Consider the following 18,726-nt stretch of genomic DNA (forward strand, 5'->3'; position numbering starts at 1 on the left):
AGCCCAAGCAGGAAATTTCATGAGGTACTTATCTCCAATTAACAGTAAAAGATTGAAGTGGCACTGTGGCTCAAGGGGAAGACTGCCAGCCGAGAGAGAGAGAGAGAGAGAGAGAGAGAGAGAGAGAGAGAGAGAGAGAGAGAGAGAGAGAGAGAGAGAGAGAGAGAGAGAGACAGACAGACAGACAGACAGACAGACAGACAGACAGACAGACAGACAGACAGACAGAGACAGAGACAGAGACAGAGAGACAGAGAGAGACAGAGAGAGACAGAGACAGAGAGACAGAGAAAGAGAGAGACAGAGAGACAGAGAGAGGGAAAGCATAACACCCAGGTTCTGAGTACTAGACCAAGAAATAGCAATAAATAAAATAATAAACAAGCAAATAAGTAAATGTTGGAGACTGACATGATTTCCTGCCTGAACAACATGCTGAGTACTGCTAACATCAGGGTTTGTCTTTTAAACTTAAACTAAGGGCTCCTATTAAGACTCTGATGGAATGAACCGTCAATCTTTAGTGCTTTGAAAGCCAGAAGCTCTGGACCTGAAGATAGCAGCCCCTCTTGTCTGCAAAGTAACTTTCTCTCTACATGCCTGCACAAGTCTAGCCAGGCCTTGTTCATCACCCTAAGGCTTAGTCTTCCTTTCACATTACCTTTCCCTCAGGTCCTTTAAGAGGTAGGAGGCAATGAATCTGAAGATTAATGCCTTGTCATAATTCTCCGCGAGGATGAAAATACCTGGATAGTTTTCCTATTACAAAACTATTACTTCACAAGCCAACTATAACAAATCCAACTAGAACACTCTCTTGCATTTTGTCCAAGAATTTTAAACATTTATGGTTGGGAAGGAAATGCATTTAGTAATTTTATAATTCTTATGTTGAAATAGAGAAGTTATTTAGAGAACAAGAAAATACACTTCAGTTTGGCAATGAACAAAAAATAGGTGGCTGTGAGAACTGCCACTTGCACCGCAGCATGATGCTGCTAGGCGTATTCCCACAGGCAGGGGACACTGGCAGTGCCAGCCAGCTGTTCCTCATCTCCAGAGGCAGGGTGCTGCTGAGCCCGAGAGGGTGCCCAACTCTTCCAGCAGAACTCCCTATCAAAAAAATCTAAGTTATGCTTACATTTGATCATTCAAATCAATACAACCTAGTTGGGGAGGGGAAGATACAAGTAACAGAGCAGGAACCCCCCAACTAAGCAGGTCACTGAGTGACCTGGAGAAGTTTTGTACTTTCTCTGGACCTTCATCATACAGAAGAACGGGGAGGAGGTTGCTTCTCGTGACAGCACACCCCTCTTAAAACAGCAAGTCTCCTAAGTAAACGTGCTGCTTACCTTTTCCACACTACCTCCAAAAGTGGCTAGAAAAAGTGATGAAAAAGTGATGCCATGGTGAACGAGCTGAGAAGTCACTGAGAGTCAAATACTCCAGAAAGCTTTTAAAGACAGGTTTATTTATATCTAAGTGCATGAAATTGAATACAGAAACTTTATTAAAATACTGTATGTTACAAACTTTTAATCCAATAAATTCTGTAATGATACTTCAGTGCTGGATTCACGTGGAGTCGATGTTTTGTGGGGGGAGTAGAGTTCACCCTGTATATTACAAAGAGGAGAGAGCCACGTGTGGACCCAGAAATGGTCCTGTGTGCAGATGCTGTAGAAGTTGTGCATCTTTCCTTAATTTAAAGCAATGAACTGGAATCTAGGTTTTGTCTTTGTAGATGAATTTTCTACAGTCAAAAAAAATAACTTGCATATGTTTATTGCTGCCCTTTGAAGAAAATGAGTGGTGAAAAATAATTTAAGAGAAAGGAACAACATCTCTAAGGCTAACCTGATACTTACTGCAATTAAAATACTTAAAATTCACTGCAAAAATCTGTGATCTCCAGGAAATTATTCTATATACACAATGAGATTTGTACATGAATTGGGAAATAAAAAATTGCTTATATAAAATTAAAAATCAATCATTTACAATATATACAGTTTGTTAGGCATTTTATATAAACATAGTCTTTTTAAATAATCCTTCAAAATTAAGCTGTATTATGTAAACATGCAGTACAGGTAACTCATACAGTGTAATTTATAGTCTTAACAGAAGGGGAAACGTCACATAATGCAGGTTACTTCACAAAATTCGCTTTTGTTTACCCTCCAGTGTTTCCTCTTCCTGTCATTAAGCTTCACAGTACATTTAGTAATTCTAGAGTAAAAATAAATCCCTGATGGTAAACATATTCCTAAGGGTTACATAAAGTGTCTGCCTCTATATTACAATATAAAACACAGTTCACGCCAGAGTCAAGTTCACAAGAAAACTAAATTTTAAAACCCACAGTGAATTTGATTGACTACTTTTCTCCCCTATTTCATACTTACTTTGAAAACAAAACATAGGAGCATGTCACAGCGGGGAAAGGTGTGGAAGTCGTCAACCAGTCAGTCACAGGCAGGGGCAAAGGAAATGATTTCCAGCGTACGTAACAAGTCAGGAGCTAAGACCTGTTTGAAGGACACCTTCCCAGCCTCTGGATTCCTAATCCCAGGGGAGGTACACAGAGCCAGCTGATCAGTACCTGTCTGAATCTCACTAAATCCACTCTGCAAAAGTATCTCAACTTTCAAAGCAGTAAGGCATCATTTAGCTTGGTAAAAGGGTACTGAGAGTTAACAGATTTGAAAGTGAGCCTTTTAATACCTTTCAGGTAAATAATACAAATAGACAGTTTAGCTAGTTGTTTACTAAGATAAAGTTGACCCCTCATCAGAGAAAAACTATATCCAGGGACTAATAGTTAGGGCAGAATCACAGACATGCTTCTGAAATGAAAAATGCCATGGGGATTCCTATCTGCTCATCTAAATGTGTAGAGCCCACGCGTGAAAGCATGTGTGTTCTGGGGAGAGGCCCATCATGTCTTTAAATTCCTCCAGGATAAACCATTCAATAGCACAAACTCCAAGCAAGTATCAACAAGTAAGCCCATCAACTCATCCAGTACTGAAAGTGAATCATCTTCACTACTATTCAAACAAGTGCTTCCAATGTTGCCTCTCAAGGAGAAAAACTTCAAAATATTCTATCCCAAAGATACTTAATGATTAAGTGCAAATACTTTATTTTACAAAGGACTATGGTCGGCACAATGGCTCATGCCTATAATCCCAGCTACTTAGGAAACAGATATCAAGACCATAGTTAGAAGCCAGCCTAGGGGGAACAAATTAGTGAGATGCCATCTCAATTAATAAGCATGCCTGTGATCCACTGCTGTGGAAGGCCACAGGTGGAGGATCATGGAATGAGACTGACCCACGCAAACCCTTGAGATCCTACCTGAAAAATAATGAATGCCAAAAAAGGGAGTAGGGGGCAGGAGGTATGGCTCAAGTGGTAGAGTGACTGCTTAACAAGCGCAAAGCCCTGAGTTCAAACCCCATTACCACATACACACAGAGACAAAAAGAAAGTAGTTCAGGTGGTGTTGCACTATATAATTCCAGCACTCATCAAGCTGAAGCAGGAGGATCACAAATTTGAGGTCAACCTGAGCTACCCAGGCTAAAAAATATAACAATAATAAAAGAACACCAAAAAAAATTTAAGAAGGAAAATGTTCTTCATCAATGGTACACTGAAGCTAGTATTCATTTAAACAGCGTTCTTAAAAAGTGATAATTTCTGACAAATACTAGCAGGTATTTAGGAAAAAGAAGTGCATGGTTATAGATTTAGCTGGTCATGTGTTTTAGTTCCTCTTTTCATGTATATTTACAAACATACTGCTTTCCAGTTTCCATTATAGAGCTAAATGGGACATCTACCAAGGGTAGACATATTACATCCAGGTACAGCAGAGCATGAAGCCAGAGCTTCAAGCCATTCATTCCAACGTGTCTGCACTTATTTTCCAATAATGGCTTCATAGCCAAAGGTACTGGAACCAGAACTTCAGCTTCTACCAACCAATTGTACATACATCTAGGCTATACTGTATTACATCTGTTTGGGAAGATTTTAAAGCAACTGATAAACTAGTTCCCCAAATCAAGGAAGGGATATACAAACTCAATAGATGTGTCATTGAATGAAAAGATGGTGAACCTGGATCCCTAGCCTCCGACGAGATGGGTACAGTTTTAGCTCAGTTCACTTAGAAATCTAAAAGAGAGTGAACCAGTATAACTACACATACCAAATACATTCATAACTGTGTTTCAAGACAATTAAACTCAGCAAACTCTTAATATCTACATGGAACAGAAATTCTCTGGTTAGTAAAGCAAACCCACCATACACACACATGCGCACAGGCATGAGCACATGAGCACATCAAAGAACTCTGATTTCAAATGGGCTGTGGTCAGAAGATCCCACATCTAAAGGAGCAGAGCATTAGGAAATCATGCAGAGCTCAGCCTTCTTCAGAGTAGTGTGCAGGCTTAACAGGAGGACGGAGTTGTGTGCTAAACCAATGGGCTTCGTCAATGCATCCTTTGTATGTTACCCCGCCATTTCTTCCTCTCTGTAAACTGCTGTCTGCTACAAAACGGGACCACACATTTGAAAAAATATTAATATATTAACCGGTGGTATACTTTCTATGCTGTTACTTCCTGAAATATAAAAGTGGACACACGTTTAAAATATTGGTATTTCTTTTTTGGTTTAAACAAAAGCAGTCCATATACAAAACCACCACCATCAGGAGCCAACAAGAACCTCAGTCCACAGAAAGAGGGGCTTGGGGCACAGGGCTGTGCTCCTGTGGAATTGCATCTACATTGCCAGCCTGTACCCTGAGTGACAGATGGATGCAGAGAAATGGAAAGGCTGTATCTTACCTGTAAGACAAGAATAATAGTGTCCACAAAGTAGAATGTCAGAGATATACTTAGTGAAGCATAGAAGCAGGTAAGGTGCAGTCAAGAAGAAAGTGTTGGCCTTCTTGACTGTTTTCCTAGTTTAATCAATGGTAACCAGAGTCTGTAAATAAATCCTCTTTGTCCTGGCCTCTCCCATCACCCACAGCTCTCTACAGTTCTTAAAGGTCTGGTGATTTTTAAAATAAAGGGGTAGAGACAAGGTGATGGAAGTTAGATTGTAAGAGATAAGTTTTTCAGTTTTAAAATTTTAAATTCAGTCTTAAAACTTATGGAGGAAAAGTAATAAGGAAATGGAAGAAAATGGGTGGATCCTACAAAACAAAATATTCCATTGGGATTCTAAAATGTAATTTTAAAATTCTGAGTATTCAATGTCTACATCAGGTATGCATTGCAATTTAAAAGTAGTCTCCTAGAATCCTCACAAAGCCACAGGAGGTATCAGGCAGTGAACTGAAGCTTCAAGAGACTAATTGTTTGCTCGGACCAAGCAGCAAGTGGCCCAGTGAGGCCCAGTGTTCACAAATCACAGCAGTGACATTTCAGCCATTTCAAGTGGATAAACTGGGCAGAGGTGGAGAGCAGAAAGAAGATGTAGATGCCCACCTAGAATGGTTTTGATGTTGTTCTGGCTGGGGGCAGTGGAAGGGCTGAACCCTGTCATGGTCAACTTTGTACTCAGAAGAGACAACACTCTGCACAGAGTGCCTTACAAAACCCGGTTCCGTGCAGGTGGATGCCAGCCGAGGTTACCCTAGCGTGGTGGGCCTACTTACCCCATCTTAATTACAGCTTCCCTGAATCTTTTTATCAACAATAATCTTTGCTTTTACATTATCCCCTCTCCTTCCCTCACAGAGAGAACATATACAAGCTAATCCATGTCTTTATTTCTCTAACTTAAAATACAAACACAATCCTTGAGGGCTGGAAATGTCGCAGTGGAAACGTGTGCTGTAATGCTAGCAAGGTCTACTAGGTGAGGAGCTCTGATGCTGTGTGGTGCCCTGGTAACAAGGAAGACACAAGCTCTGAGTGCAGGACCCCAGCACGCTGGGAACTCCCCTCCCAGGCACCAGGGCACCGACCGCGCCTCCAGCAGAGCTGGTTTGTTGAACTGCCTTCTTCTGAAAGTTTTCCGCTTTCTTTGCAGCTTTTCTGAAGTCTCGGGATATAAATCTATGGACCTTTCTAAGCGGGGTGCTGTATAACTTTGAGTACACAGGCATTCCCTCTCTGGGGAAATGAGTGCACTCTCGGTGATATTTTACAACATTTCTGAAATAAAGAATGGTCAACTGTACAGCATTTTCCCCTTTCCTTCTACCACTTGTCACAGAGGAAATTTACTGCTAGAAATTTTATAGAATCACATAGAAATTTTAAGAACCTGTAATCCAACTATGCCAAATAATGGCTTTTGTCATGGGTCACACAAGGGTCTCCAAGAAAAAAAAAAAAAAACAAGAAAATCAAGAAAAAAATCTCCCAGATTCACAAATCTCAAACAGCCTCAAATCTATTTAAATGATTATTCAATTGAACAAATATTGCAAATTCTCCACTAGACTATGAAAATGATCATTAAGCAAAGGTTTTCCAATTATATTGTATCATATATAGTTCTCTATATATGTTTACAATATGTATGTAGGTGAGTATATATATTTATCATTAAACACGTCTTATCTCTAAGAAACGTCCTTTTTGAAATCTGAATATAAATAAGACAATTTCATAAATGCACACTACTCAACTACACTTAAAAATATCATAGTAACTGTTGCACAAAATCCCAACAGAAATAACTGAGAACAAAAAAGAAACTAAAATATCCTGCCCCTTCATATAGTGGTCACACACATGCATACACACGCACGCACACGCACACACACACACACACACAAACACAATGTAAATCAACTTGACAATAAGCTAATTGCAGGACACTTACAAACTATTAATCACTCAATTATTCTTTCACTCTACAATAAAAGTAGGAATTTAAAATCTCTTTGGTCCATTCATTCATATATTTCATGTATCCAAGTTATTTTCTAGTTAATTTTGGACTATAAAACATGTGCTCCATGTTCTTACATGAAGACTCTCTTAAAATAACCATGTTAAAATAAATACTCATTCTGTAATTATGAAACAATTTCAATATCTTATTGGTCATTCTTCTGAAAGAATGTAATGCTTTAATAGCCAAAAGACAAATAACAATTCAAGTCTAACAGAAAAGATGAAATCAAAATGATGTAGAAAAAGTTCTGCCTAAATTTAATTGGAGAAAACTTCAGAAATATAGAGAATACATGAAATGATAGCATGTATATAAGAATCAACTTTAAGATTTACTTCTAGGATCTCTAAGAATGCATAGTTGGCTTATTGTTCCATTCTTTGTTGTTGTTGTTAAACACTCAATGCTAGTGTTAGTAAGTCCCTAAACTTGACTTCTTATACTGCCTTTACCCTCAATTCCTCAGTAAGTTCATACATGTTTGTTGTTGCTGCTGTTGCTTTGGGTAGGAAAAAAAAGTGTATGTGTGTCACAAGAGACTCAAATTTGAATGAGATCTAACAGAAACTTATTTTTTAAATTCAATTAAGCAAAGAGACTAGTGTGTAAAATTATGTTTTTAGATTGGCCTTACCTTCTTATTCTCTGCAATGGTGCTTCCTTTGAGTTAGCACATTAATCACTGTAGTAGAACCCCAAAACAAATCTCAGTTCAATTGGGGTCTACGTTTTCCCTACTTCTTAAAATGTTTTATACACAGGTCATTTCCATTTTAAATGTAATTCCTGATGCTAGCAAACTTGACATAACATTAAATAAACTTAAATCATACAGCATCAATCAAGAACTAAACAACTGAAATGAATCTCTCAGGGACACGCTCTAAACTGTATCGCTATGCTGAAACTAACTGCCAAATTTCACAATTATTCACTAATTTCCCCAATTTTTACTTAGCACAATGATGACACTGCCACACATCCAAAATAAGACAGTTTATTATTCTTCCTATATAACTTACTTCTTATCTATAAATGAGGCTTTTTATTTCCAGAGCCTAATTTAGGCCACTCTTTAAACAATTGATACTCCAGAATAAAAGATTGTTTGCTTTGTTAAAAAAAATCAAAGTACCTGCAAGAAGTAATTCAATGCCACTGCAGCACTAGCTCTCCAGGTGTTTTCTCCATGAGTTACAAGGTAAAACCTTAGTGTAGGAGGTCACAGAATGCAACATGCATTTCAGACTTTTTTCTTACAAAATATATAAGAATATTTTCAAATTATGTTTTTATGACACACAAATGACAATGTATGTGACCCAAAAAGGTTTCGAGTTCATATAAATAGTATGTTATATATGAGGGAAACTATTAAAAGTGTGTTAAGTTAGTCAAAAGTATGCACCCTACACATCTACTTCAAGTCCTTAAAACAGTTTAGCCAGTCTTCCACTTAAAAGACTGCTATTTTCCATATAAATTAAATAAGAATAACACTAAACATCACAACCCTAAATTCCAGAACTACTCAGCATTAAAACCAGTTTCTCTTATATTCAACACTTGGTTATTTTGCATTCCTATGGGACTTAGCCTTATAAAAGAGAGATCTTGCTAGGTTACCTCAATCACGTCAAGCATGTTCACAGCACTCATCCTTATCTACTCTTACAAACAGTCACATGATCGATGTTAACAGAAAAAAAAAAAGAGTTTGGCACATATGTCGACTTCTCCAAATGTTCCTGTAACTTAACACTGTTGAGAACGATGATTTCCACACCAAGGTTAACCTGAATGGCAGCTGCACAAGGTGCTTTTCTTGTGGCTTCACAAAGTGTCCTGGTGCACCTTGCCTGGGAGGGAGGCACGTAAGGTGCAGTGCAGTAGTGCAATCACTGGAACGCCAGAGGGCAGGCTTTCCACACGGCTCAAGGTCTTCCTTGTGGTCTGACTTGCTGGGCCCACACTTGTACCATTTCATTTCCTCTTATTAATGCCATTTTTCAGGGAATCTGTACATGTTTCCTTATGTGAAATGAGACATTCCTCAGAAACCTCAAAGTGTAGCGAGGATCCTTGAAAAGGAGATGATTAATGTCAACACAGTCTGCCCAACGCCCCACACCAATGCTTCCAGAGGGGCCATGTTCTTCCCTGCGACTCTGTAAATGCCGGCCACTGCAGCACCTGCGTGAGAAACAAGCACTTGTTCATCGTTCCACAACCGCTGCACTGCACCTTATCCCAGAAGAATACCTCCCACTTATTGGCTGAGTGCTCAAAATCATTCCACCACACCACATTTAACCACTGTATTCAACCAAAAGATACATTTATTTATTTTTATTTTTTTTTGGGGGGGGGTCCGGTCATGGGGCCTGAACTCTGGGCCTGGGCGCTGTCCCTCAGCTCTTCAGCTCAAGGCTAGCGCTTTACCACTTGAGCCACAGCGCCATTCCGGCTTTTTTCTTTTTGCTTATGTGGTGCTGAGGAATCGAACCCAGGGCCTCAGGCATGCAAGGCAAGCACTCTACCACTGAGCCACCTTCCCAGCCCCTAAAAAGATACATTTATATAGTCAATGCTGCAAATACAATATCAAATACACTCATAAAGATTAATAATTCACTACTGTAATATTTCCTCTGAGCATTCAATTGGACAGATCTCATCAGCTTATTAAACATACCCATATAATCTACTGATAAATATACTTGATAAAGCAGAAAGACTACATCATTTAATGCAATTCCTAGAGAAATATTAATCTTAAGGTATTTTTACTTGACTCAATGACTTAATTATAGTAAGATGTAGAAATAAATGACTAATCTAACAATGTACCATATAAAATAGTTTATTGGACTTGTTAATGTAAGTTACTTGGAGACTAGTGTTTTGACAACAATGAAAATGAAAGATGAACTTGATCCCTATTCTAGAGGTCAACAGAGATCAATTTAGACAATAACCACTTCCCAGAAGAGTGAATGCCAGAGTTATAAAGGTTCCCGGAGCCTCTTTGCTTCAACACTTCCTCTTAACACAGTATATATAATGGTAGAATATCTCAGTGACTAATTTTAAAAGTACATTCTTAAGAAACACTTAAATTGTGATATGATTCTCACAGATTGAGATGGCCTTAAAACTATTTCTCTAGGGAAAAAAAATTGTTTGCTAGCTATCCTAGAATACTTAAGCAAAAGAACCCAAGAAGAGAAATAAATTATTGAATGACATTGAATTGACAAAAACCTATTCAGCAAAAATTAACAAAATGTGTACTTTTAAATTCTTGATTTCAAAAAAGATAACTAAGGATTTATCCTTTTACCTCATCTAAAATCTCCCAAATAAAAGTTATCTCAGTTCGGTGCTTAGTTTTTCTTCCCTATAGTACTAGCAACTCAGGAGCCTGAGACCCAGAATATTGCCATTCAAAGTTAGCTGGGAAGAAAAGTCTGTGAGACTCTGGTCTCTCAAGTAACCAGCAAAATGTAGGGCTGGAGGCATGGCTCAAGTGGTAGAGCAACAGCTAAGCAAGCTAGCCAAGTGAACAAGCATGAGGTCCTGAGTTCAAACCCTAGTACTTAAAAGAAAAAAAATCACTTCATTGTGTTTTTTTCTAGTATTACTCAGAAAGATATAAATGTGAACAAAGCAAAATGCCAATCTATACCAAGTGTCATAAACATGCTGTGAGATATATGGAAATTAAGATAGTGCTACTTATTATGTATCTTGCTAGGAACTTGACAAATATGATACCATTTGAAATCAGACCCACCCTTAGATATACCCACCTCACTGAAAAAGTTCAATTACTAGCCCATTGAAATAGATCAACTAAAAGAGCTAGGATATCATTACAGATTTGTCTGGCTATAAATCCCAGGTCATAGTATCATTTCATGTTTATACTAAGCGGAAAAAAGAATAACGATTTCATAAGATTATCAAGCCAACAATAATCACCTTAACAACAAATAAAACTCCTGTTGTCAGCATTTACTTAAGTAAGAAAACCATTTACACAACTAGTTATATACTGAATTTTCAAAACAAGATGACATCCTTTAGGCTTTTAAAGAACTTTTTTCCCAGTTAAACTCTGTTAAAATAAACCTGAGAAATGGTACTCTTGTTTTTCCTTGGCTTTACATAACATTGCTATCACTGCATACAATTTGAGAAAAAAACAAATTTGCCTCATCACTCTGACACTAAGCATTTTATTGTGACCCAAGTAAAGGAAAATAAAAGCAATTTTAGCCAGTTACTGGTAGATAGTCAGGAGGCTGAGATCTGAGGACTGCAGTTAAAAGCCAGACCAGGCAAGAAAGTCTGTGAGACTTTTATTTCCCATTAGAGCTCTACCTAGCTCAAGTGATACAGCCCTAGCCTTAAACAAAAACAAAAAACAAACAAACAAAAGAAAGAACAATAGCAACAATTAAGGAACAGCTTCCAGGCCCTGAGTTCAAGCCCTAGCACCAGCACACACACAAAAATCATGTCAGGCTGGGATATAACAAACCATTTGTTGGCTCAAATTCCCCATGTGTACATAAGGCTAGGAGCCTCGGTTTTAAGCTTAGACTATATGGACAAAAATCCAAGTTTTACCACTTAGCAAGTTGTTATACTGAGCCATCATTTTATCTCTAGCTATGATTTTTTTTTTTGGTCGGCCGAGGGGCTTGAACTCTCGGCCTGGGCTCTGTCCCTCAGCTCTTCAGCTCAAGGCGAGTGCTCTACCACTTGAGCTACAGCACCACTTCCGGTTTTCTGGTGGTTTACTGGATATAGGAGTCTCACAGTCTTTCCTGCCCAGACTGGCTTTGAACCGCGATCCTCAGATCTCAGCCTCCTGAGTAGCTAGGATTCCAGGCGTAAGCCACAAGCTTGGATATGATTTTTTTTTTTTTTTGTCAGTATTGAACTGAACTCTGGGCCTGGGCGCTGTCCCTCAGCTCTTCAGCTCAAGGCTAGCGCTCTACCACTTGAGCTACAGCACCACTTCCAGGTTTTTCTGCTTATGTGGTGCTGAGGATTCGAACCCAGGGCCTCATGCATGCAAGGCAAGCACTCTACCACTGAGCCACCTTCCCCAGCCACCTCTAGGTATGATTAAGAGATGATACTTTAAAGCACTGAAAACAGAAGCTAGTCTTAGCATGTCTGATTTCATAAATTTTGCCTAATTGTCCTAATGGTAATCAGTGGTTCACTATTCAACAAGTGATATTGGACAAATTATCATATAGAAGAAATAAATGTAGGTTCCTACTTTACACCATTCCCCAAAATAAATTTCAGATTAATAAATGCTAAAAATAAAACAACAAATGTAAACTTAAAAATGTATGTTTAAGGTGGGTCCTGGTAGCTTATACCTGTAATCCTAGCTACTCAGGAGGCAGAGGTTTGAGGATTGAGGTTCAAAGCCAGCCCAGGTAGGAAAGTCTAGGAGATTCTTTTTTTTTTTTTTTGGCGGTTGTGGGGCTTGAACTCTGGGCCTGGGCGCTGTCCCTCAGCTCTTCAGCTCAAGGCGAGCGCTCTACCACTTGAGCTACAGCGCCACTTAGTCTAGGAGATTCTTATCTCCAGTTAATCACTAGGAAACCGAAGTGAAGCTGTGGCTCCGCTTAACGAGGCAGAGAGCTAGCCTTGATGAAAAGAGCTCAAGGACAATGCCCAGGCTCTGAGTTCAAGCCCCAGGACTGGCAAAACAAAAACAAAGTAAGTATATTTAAGATCCTATGCAAACAGCTGTTAAGACCATAAAAAAGCAGAAACTATAAGCCCTGGACATCGACAGTTACATTCACCTGATTTATATTTCAGTATTTCCACATTCTCAAGTATTTACTTTTTTTTCTTTTATCAATCTGGTGGGTAAGTGTTACACTGGTAGCAAACATGATCAAGCTTTACTTCAAGTACTAGTAGCCATTAAGGTTCCTACTTCTTTGAGATGCTTTACAAACCTATTTTTCAACTGTCTTGTCCTTTTCCTAATTGACTCAGAAATTTTAGCAATATAGTTTGGGTATTAATCTTTCTGAATTTATATGTTAATAAGTATCTTTCTCCAATGTGCATTTCAGTTCTCACATTCTCTAAGACATGCTTTGCTCAGCAGTCGTCAGTGAAAGGGTTAGTTACGGTCTTTACTTTGGTGAGGTGGGCTAACCTGATACATTGAACAAAGCAGACAGAATGAGGCGGTGAACTTGAAATAAACAATACATGTCTAGACCATCACCATAAACAATGGCAAAATGAACAATTAGAAGCCAGAAAAAAATCCAAAAGTACTAAGACTAGTGGCATGACTATAAAGTAGAGAAAGCGATGCTGCTGAGCTGCTGGGGGGTGATGAGAGCGGGTGAGGAGTACTCATTGGGTAAGAAGTGTCACACCAGCCCCACACAGCACCTGCAGGGAAGTCAGCACGGGCCAGTCATATGACTTTTCCTAACCGACACTGAATAATAAAGGCAAGGGCAGAATCCATTTGGATATTGTGTCACTTTGTTTCTGAAGTTAGATCAGAACTGGACAAACCATAATCCACAGGCCAAATCTGGCCTACCTCTTGCTTTTGCACAGCATGCAAGATAGGAATTGGCTCTTACATCTTTAAAACAGTTGAAAGCTCATCTAAAGACAAATATTATGAGAATTACATATGAAATCCCAAATTTAGTGTCCATTTGTAATGCTTTATTAGAATATAACTACGCTCCTATCTCATAGTGAACAATCTTTTGCATTTCAGGGATGTTTACAAGGTACACAAGCCTATACTTTCTTGTTCTGGGGTACTTTTAACTTGTCCAGTAACAGGCTTACCCCAGCCTCAGCAAATAAGTTGTACACAGCTCTTGCTCTATTTTCTGAAATAACAGAAAGAAGGAAAAGGAAGGAAGGGAGGAAGGATGGAAGGAAGGAAGGAAGGAAGGAAGGAAGGAAGGAAGGAAGGAAGGAAGCAAGGGGAAGGAAAGGAGGGAGGGAGGGAGGGAAAGGGAAAGAGGGAGAGGTATAGTTACCTGTCCCTTGGAAAGGTGATGGAACTGACCTGTAAACTCTATTTATTCCTGAAGGTTTGGGAAAAAGGGTCATTTAACACTTCAGCTGTTTTAAAATAACTATTGTTCTATTTATATTTTCCATTTCTCCTTATATAAATTTAGGTGTTTTAAATTTAGTAGCATATAGTTATAAAATTCTAAGTTTTACAATTTTTTTAATTACTGAAAATTAGTTATTTCTTCTAGATCAGATTACAGTGACCTTTTTTCTTAGTTTACCATGAGTCTATTCATCTCATCTTTCCAAAGAATCAGGTTTTTGTTAATGTTTTATAAGCAGGACTCACAGAACTTCACACCAGTAAGACTAAACAATGTTATCAAAAAGGATACCACACACAACAGCTGTAAGATAAAACATGTCACAAAATTTATTTAATCAAAAATATATACTATTAAAAAAATTCAGCCAGGCACTGGTGGCTCACACCTGTAACCCTAGCTTCTCAAGAGGCTGAGATCTGAGGATTGTGGTTTGAAGCAAACCCAGGCAGAAAAGTCCCTGTGAGACACTTACCTCCAATTAACCACTCAAAAACTGGAAGTGGCGTTGTGGCTCAAGTGGTAGAAAGCTAGTCTGAGCACAAAGAGGCTCAGGGACAGAGCCCAGGCCCTGAGTTCAAGCACCACAACCAACATTTTTTTTTAATTTAAAGAAATAAACATTTTAAACTCTAATAAAAGACAAAGAAGATTATTATCTCAGTAACAGATATATTTCATGTTCCTGAGTGGCATAATGTAATATGACAATGCTTCCCTAATGAACATATACATCCAATTAAGATCTAATAAAAACCATATTCATACTTTTTGAAGAATCTAAGAAATACGTTGTAAAATTTACATGAAAAAATAAAGTTCCATGAGTAGTAAGAGTAATTGTGAGAAAGAGTTACAAGGGGGGTTGGGGGGGTGGGATGGGAAGGGATGGGAAGGGGAAACAAAGGAAGAGGCTACAATGCTTGATAAGAAATGTACTCTTTATCTTGCCCATGTAATTGTAACCCCTCTGTACAGTATTTTCACAATAATAAAAAAAAGAGTTACAAGTAAGCAGGACCTGCCTATAACAGATATTATGATATATAACAAAACCAGAGGACCTGCTGAGAACAGATAAAAAGACCAACAAATCAGCAGATCTCAGAGACAGATTCCTGTACCTTGAGACTACAATACACAAAACCTGGCACTGCAAACAGATGCGGAAATGAAGGAGTTTGTAGTTGCTGGTGCAGGAAAAACTGACATGATAAGGGAAAGGAAACCTACCTAAAATCCTATCTCACACCACAAACAAGGCAGATACCTGGGGAGGCCTCAGCAGACCAGGAGGGCAAATTATAATATAAATGCCAGAAGCTTGTTTTCATTGGGACAAATAGAGTCCATTCATCCCATATGTCTGTTCAGCTTTTGTACTACAATAGCAGCATTAAGTTACTGTGACATAGACCACTGGCCTGCAAAATCTAAAATGTCTTCCATCTGGCTCTTTGACAAAGCATATGCTTACTCCTTCCTGCTTTAGATGCACCAAAGACCTTAATATAAAAGTTAGGAAAAAAAGTCAGAACAATAAAACTAACAGAATATATGTACCAGCATATACTTTGATGTAGGAAAGACAGAACTTGAATAAATTTTATCAAACGGTAAAAGGAAATCTGTAAGCTAATTGCATGAAAATTAAGCATTTCTACTTTATAAATGATACCATGAAGATAACTGATAAAAGACAAAGCAAAGGTATTTGCAAAGTCCACAACCAACAAAAGCCCATTATCTCTAACATATGAGAAACCCATGAAATTATATAGAAGAGTATCCAAAGGAAAGCACAGATTTTGAAGCATACAAGAGATGCTGAACCTCATAGAGAAATTAAAACCAACAAAGAGATGTCACTTCATACCATTAGACTAAAATTAAACAGCTAAAACTAAGATGAAAGAAACCCATTTTACACCAATTCTGGCATTTACTATTAATATAAACCAAAAAGAAAAAGAAATTACCTTTTAGAAATAAAATCTAAGAAATAACAGTGGGCCAACCAAACATGAACTTAAACCTTTAAAAGTGTAAGTGAAAATAAATATTTTCTGTTTATAGAGAAAAAAGTTCAGCAGCACATAGTAGAAACTTGGAGACTGTAAGAGTACACTTGAAAGTGGGTAATTGCTAGGAATCCAGAGATTTCCATCATATAATTTGAATAAAAGAAGAAATTCAGACTGGGTATTAGAGGCTCATGCCTGTTATCTTAGTTGTAGTTCAAAGCCAGCCCAGGCAGAAAAGCCCATGAGACTCTTATCCCCAATTAACCACCAGAAGACCAGAAGTAGCACTGTGGCTCAACGTGGTACAGAGCTGGCCTTGAGCAGAAAAAGCTCAGGGCCAGCACCCAGGCCCTGAGTTCAAACCCTGTGACCAACAGGAAAAAAAGAGAGAGAGAAAAAGTGAGAGAGAAAGAAAGAAAGGAAGAAATCAATTGCATTTTGTAGCCATAAGCAGATGACATCAAGAACTAAAGGACTACAATGAGGTCCATTTTAAAATGGAAACCATTATTATCATATTTTCTGCCTATCGTTTTTCTTTTATACTAGAAGTACCTTTGAAACAGACTGTTAAGATATGTTACTACCAGGGCTGGGAAGGTGGCTCAGTGGTAGAGTGCTTGCCTTGCATGCATGAGGCCCTGGGTTCAATTCCTCAGCACCACATAAGCAGAAAAAGCTGGAAGTGGTGCTGTAGCTCAAGTGGTAGAGCGCTAGCCTTGAGCTGAAGAGCTGAGGGACAGGACCCAGGCCCAGAGTTCAAGCCCATGACTGACCGGAAAAAAAAAAAAAAGAAATGTTACCACCAACATGCTTATGCCCCTTGCCAATTTTTACAAATATTTCTATTTCCTCAGAAACCTTGCATTACGAGTCTTCACATGCTGACGTAAAACTATCTGTTCAATGAGTAAAGAAACTCACCTTCACTTTTGAGGGGCAATGAATAGATCACTAGAAAATACTTTTATGAAAGATTACACAAATGTTGAATTAACAACAAGAATGGTTACCGAAATGGTCAGTGCACATAAAATTATGTCCTTACAGAACAAGGTCCACTTACTAGTGATCATTGCTCCAGTTACAGAAGCCAGAAATCCGATGCTGACTGCAACGACAGAGATCACTCTCCCCTGCCTATGCCTCTGCAGCATCACAAACATCAGGACGCCAGCAGCACCGTGGACAAACAGAGAGGAGAAGAGAGCCCAGAGGAAAATCCAGTACCACATCTCTGAAAGGAAAGGCAAAGTGTCATCAGTCTTCTGAAACCCACCTTATAAAATTCAGTCAACAATTGCTCAGGAAGATAATGTGCCTGACATATAGTAGTGCTAAATAAATCGCTCATCACCCATGGCTGATGGGGAAAGAATGCCCTCCACGGCTGCAGAAGGCTAAGGCCTTACTTTAACTTCTTCTAGCTGACCCCGTTATCTAGTTGCAAACCTCTTAGGTTAAATTCAGTTGCTTTGCCTCATATTTTTCTATTTTTACACTAAATAGCATTGCTATGTTTTTTAAACTATGTCTTAATCCCAATCATTCCAAACATCATTCTATAATTTTACCTTTTATAACTTAGCCCTCAACTTTATATACTAAATACTAAATATTAAACCAGAGATTTTTTTAACTTCTTTGTCTCTAGTCTTCCTAATACTTCTAGCTAGAACTTTCTGAACTCCGTTATTCTATTATTTTTTCTTTAACATGTCCTCAATCAGCTGTTTATTGACCTCTCAATTAATAAACAGTAAATGAGTACACCTTCATTTTGTCTTTCCAGCATTCAAGCCCTTTAAGTACACCTCTCAATTAATCCACAGATTTCCCACAGATATCAATGCCATGTTATTGCATAGACTCCATTGCTGACCATAGCTACTAGGTACAATATGCCAGCAGTTGCACACAGTGTGCCAATCATTTCTTTCCACTGAATTCTGTATTGGGAGCAACTAAGTCTCCTTTGTCTTTGGGATCTGAAGCTGAATCCTTTTCCTTATCACACTATGAAAGCTACAATAGAGGAAAATAGAAAATAGAAAAACCAATGACAAAAGACAACTAAGTCACTTATTCAAGTGATTTCAAGCCCTGTTACATTGCTATATAAGAAACACCCCAGTTTGTCTGCAATAAGATTTATTTTTATTTAAACTAATCAGGTAAAGCTTGTTACTTATAATTGAGAGAGCTGAGCCCAAAATATCTAGCAGTGATCTTAAGGATCATCCTTGATATGTATATATTCTATATATAAGACAAAGAATCTCACCTGCTATTTGAATTAAGTATTTACTCACCATCATGTGAAAAAAATCAATAAATAGTCATTAAAGAGCACAAAAACAAAGTTAAAACCTATTATCCAAACACATTGGTAGAAAATTAAAATAGTGCAGACATTATAAAAACTTAAAAACAAAATAACCATATAATCCACTGGATGTATGTATACCAAAAGGATTAAGAGTAGAGTTACCACCAAGAGATATTGGTGTAACATGATCATAATGATGAGTTGAAGCTAGCCTTGAGTGATGGGGAAATGCAAAGGGTATTAAAATAAAGGGCAAGATTACCGGGTCTCTGAGAAA

General features: G+C 38.2%; 1 protein-coding gene across 1 annotated transcript in view; it reads right to left on the bottom strand.

Moving 5' to 3' along the window:
* Positions 1-7,929: 7,929 nt before the first annotated feature.
* Positions 7,930-18,726, bottom strand: part of Tmem170b (transmembrane protein 170B) — a 31,396-nt gene continuing 20,599 nt past the window's right edge. Inside the window, exons 2-3 of the mRNA XM_070024563.1 lie at positions 17,187-17,357; positions 7,930-9,141 (exon numbers count right to left, since the gene is read on the bottom strand). Coding sequence (XP_069880664.1) covers positions 9,011-9,141; positions 17,187-17,357 — 302 coding nt within the window. The 3' untranslated portion in view covers positions 7,930-9,010. The remainder of the gene's footprint in view (positions 9,142-17,186; positions 17,358-18,726) is intronic.

This window comes from Dipodomys merriami, unplaced genomic scaffold (genome assembly GCF_024711535.1).
Source record: "Dipodomys merriami isolate MVZ:Mamm:240054 unplaced genomic scaffold, mDipMer1.0.p SCAF_16, whole genome shotgun sequence".
Lineage (NCBI taxonomy): Eukaryota > Metazoa > Chordata > Mammalia > Rodentia > Heteromyidae > Dipodomys > Dipodomys merriami.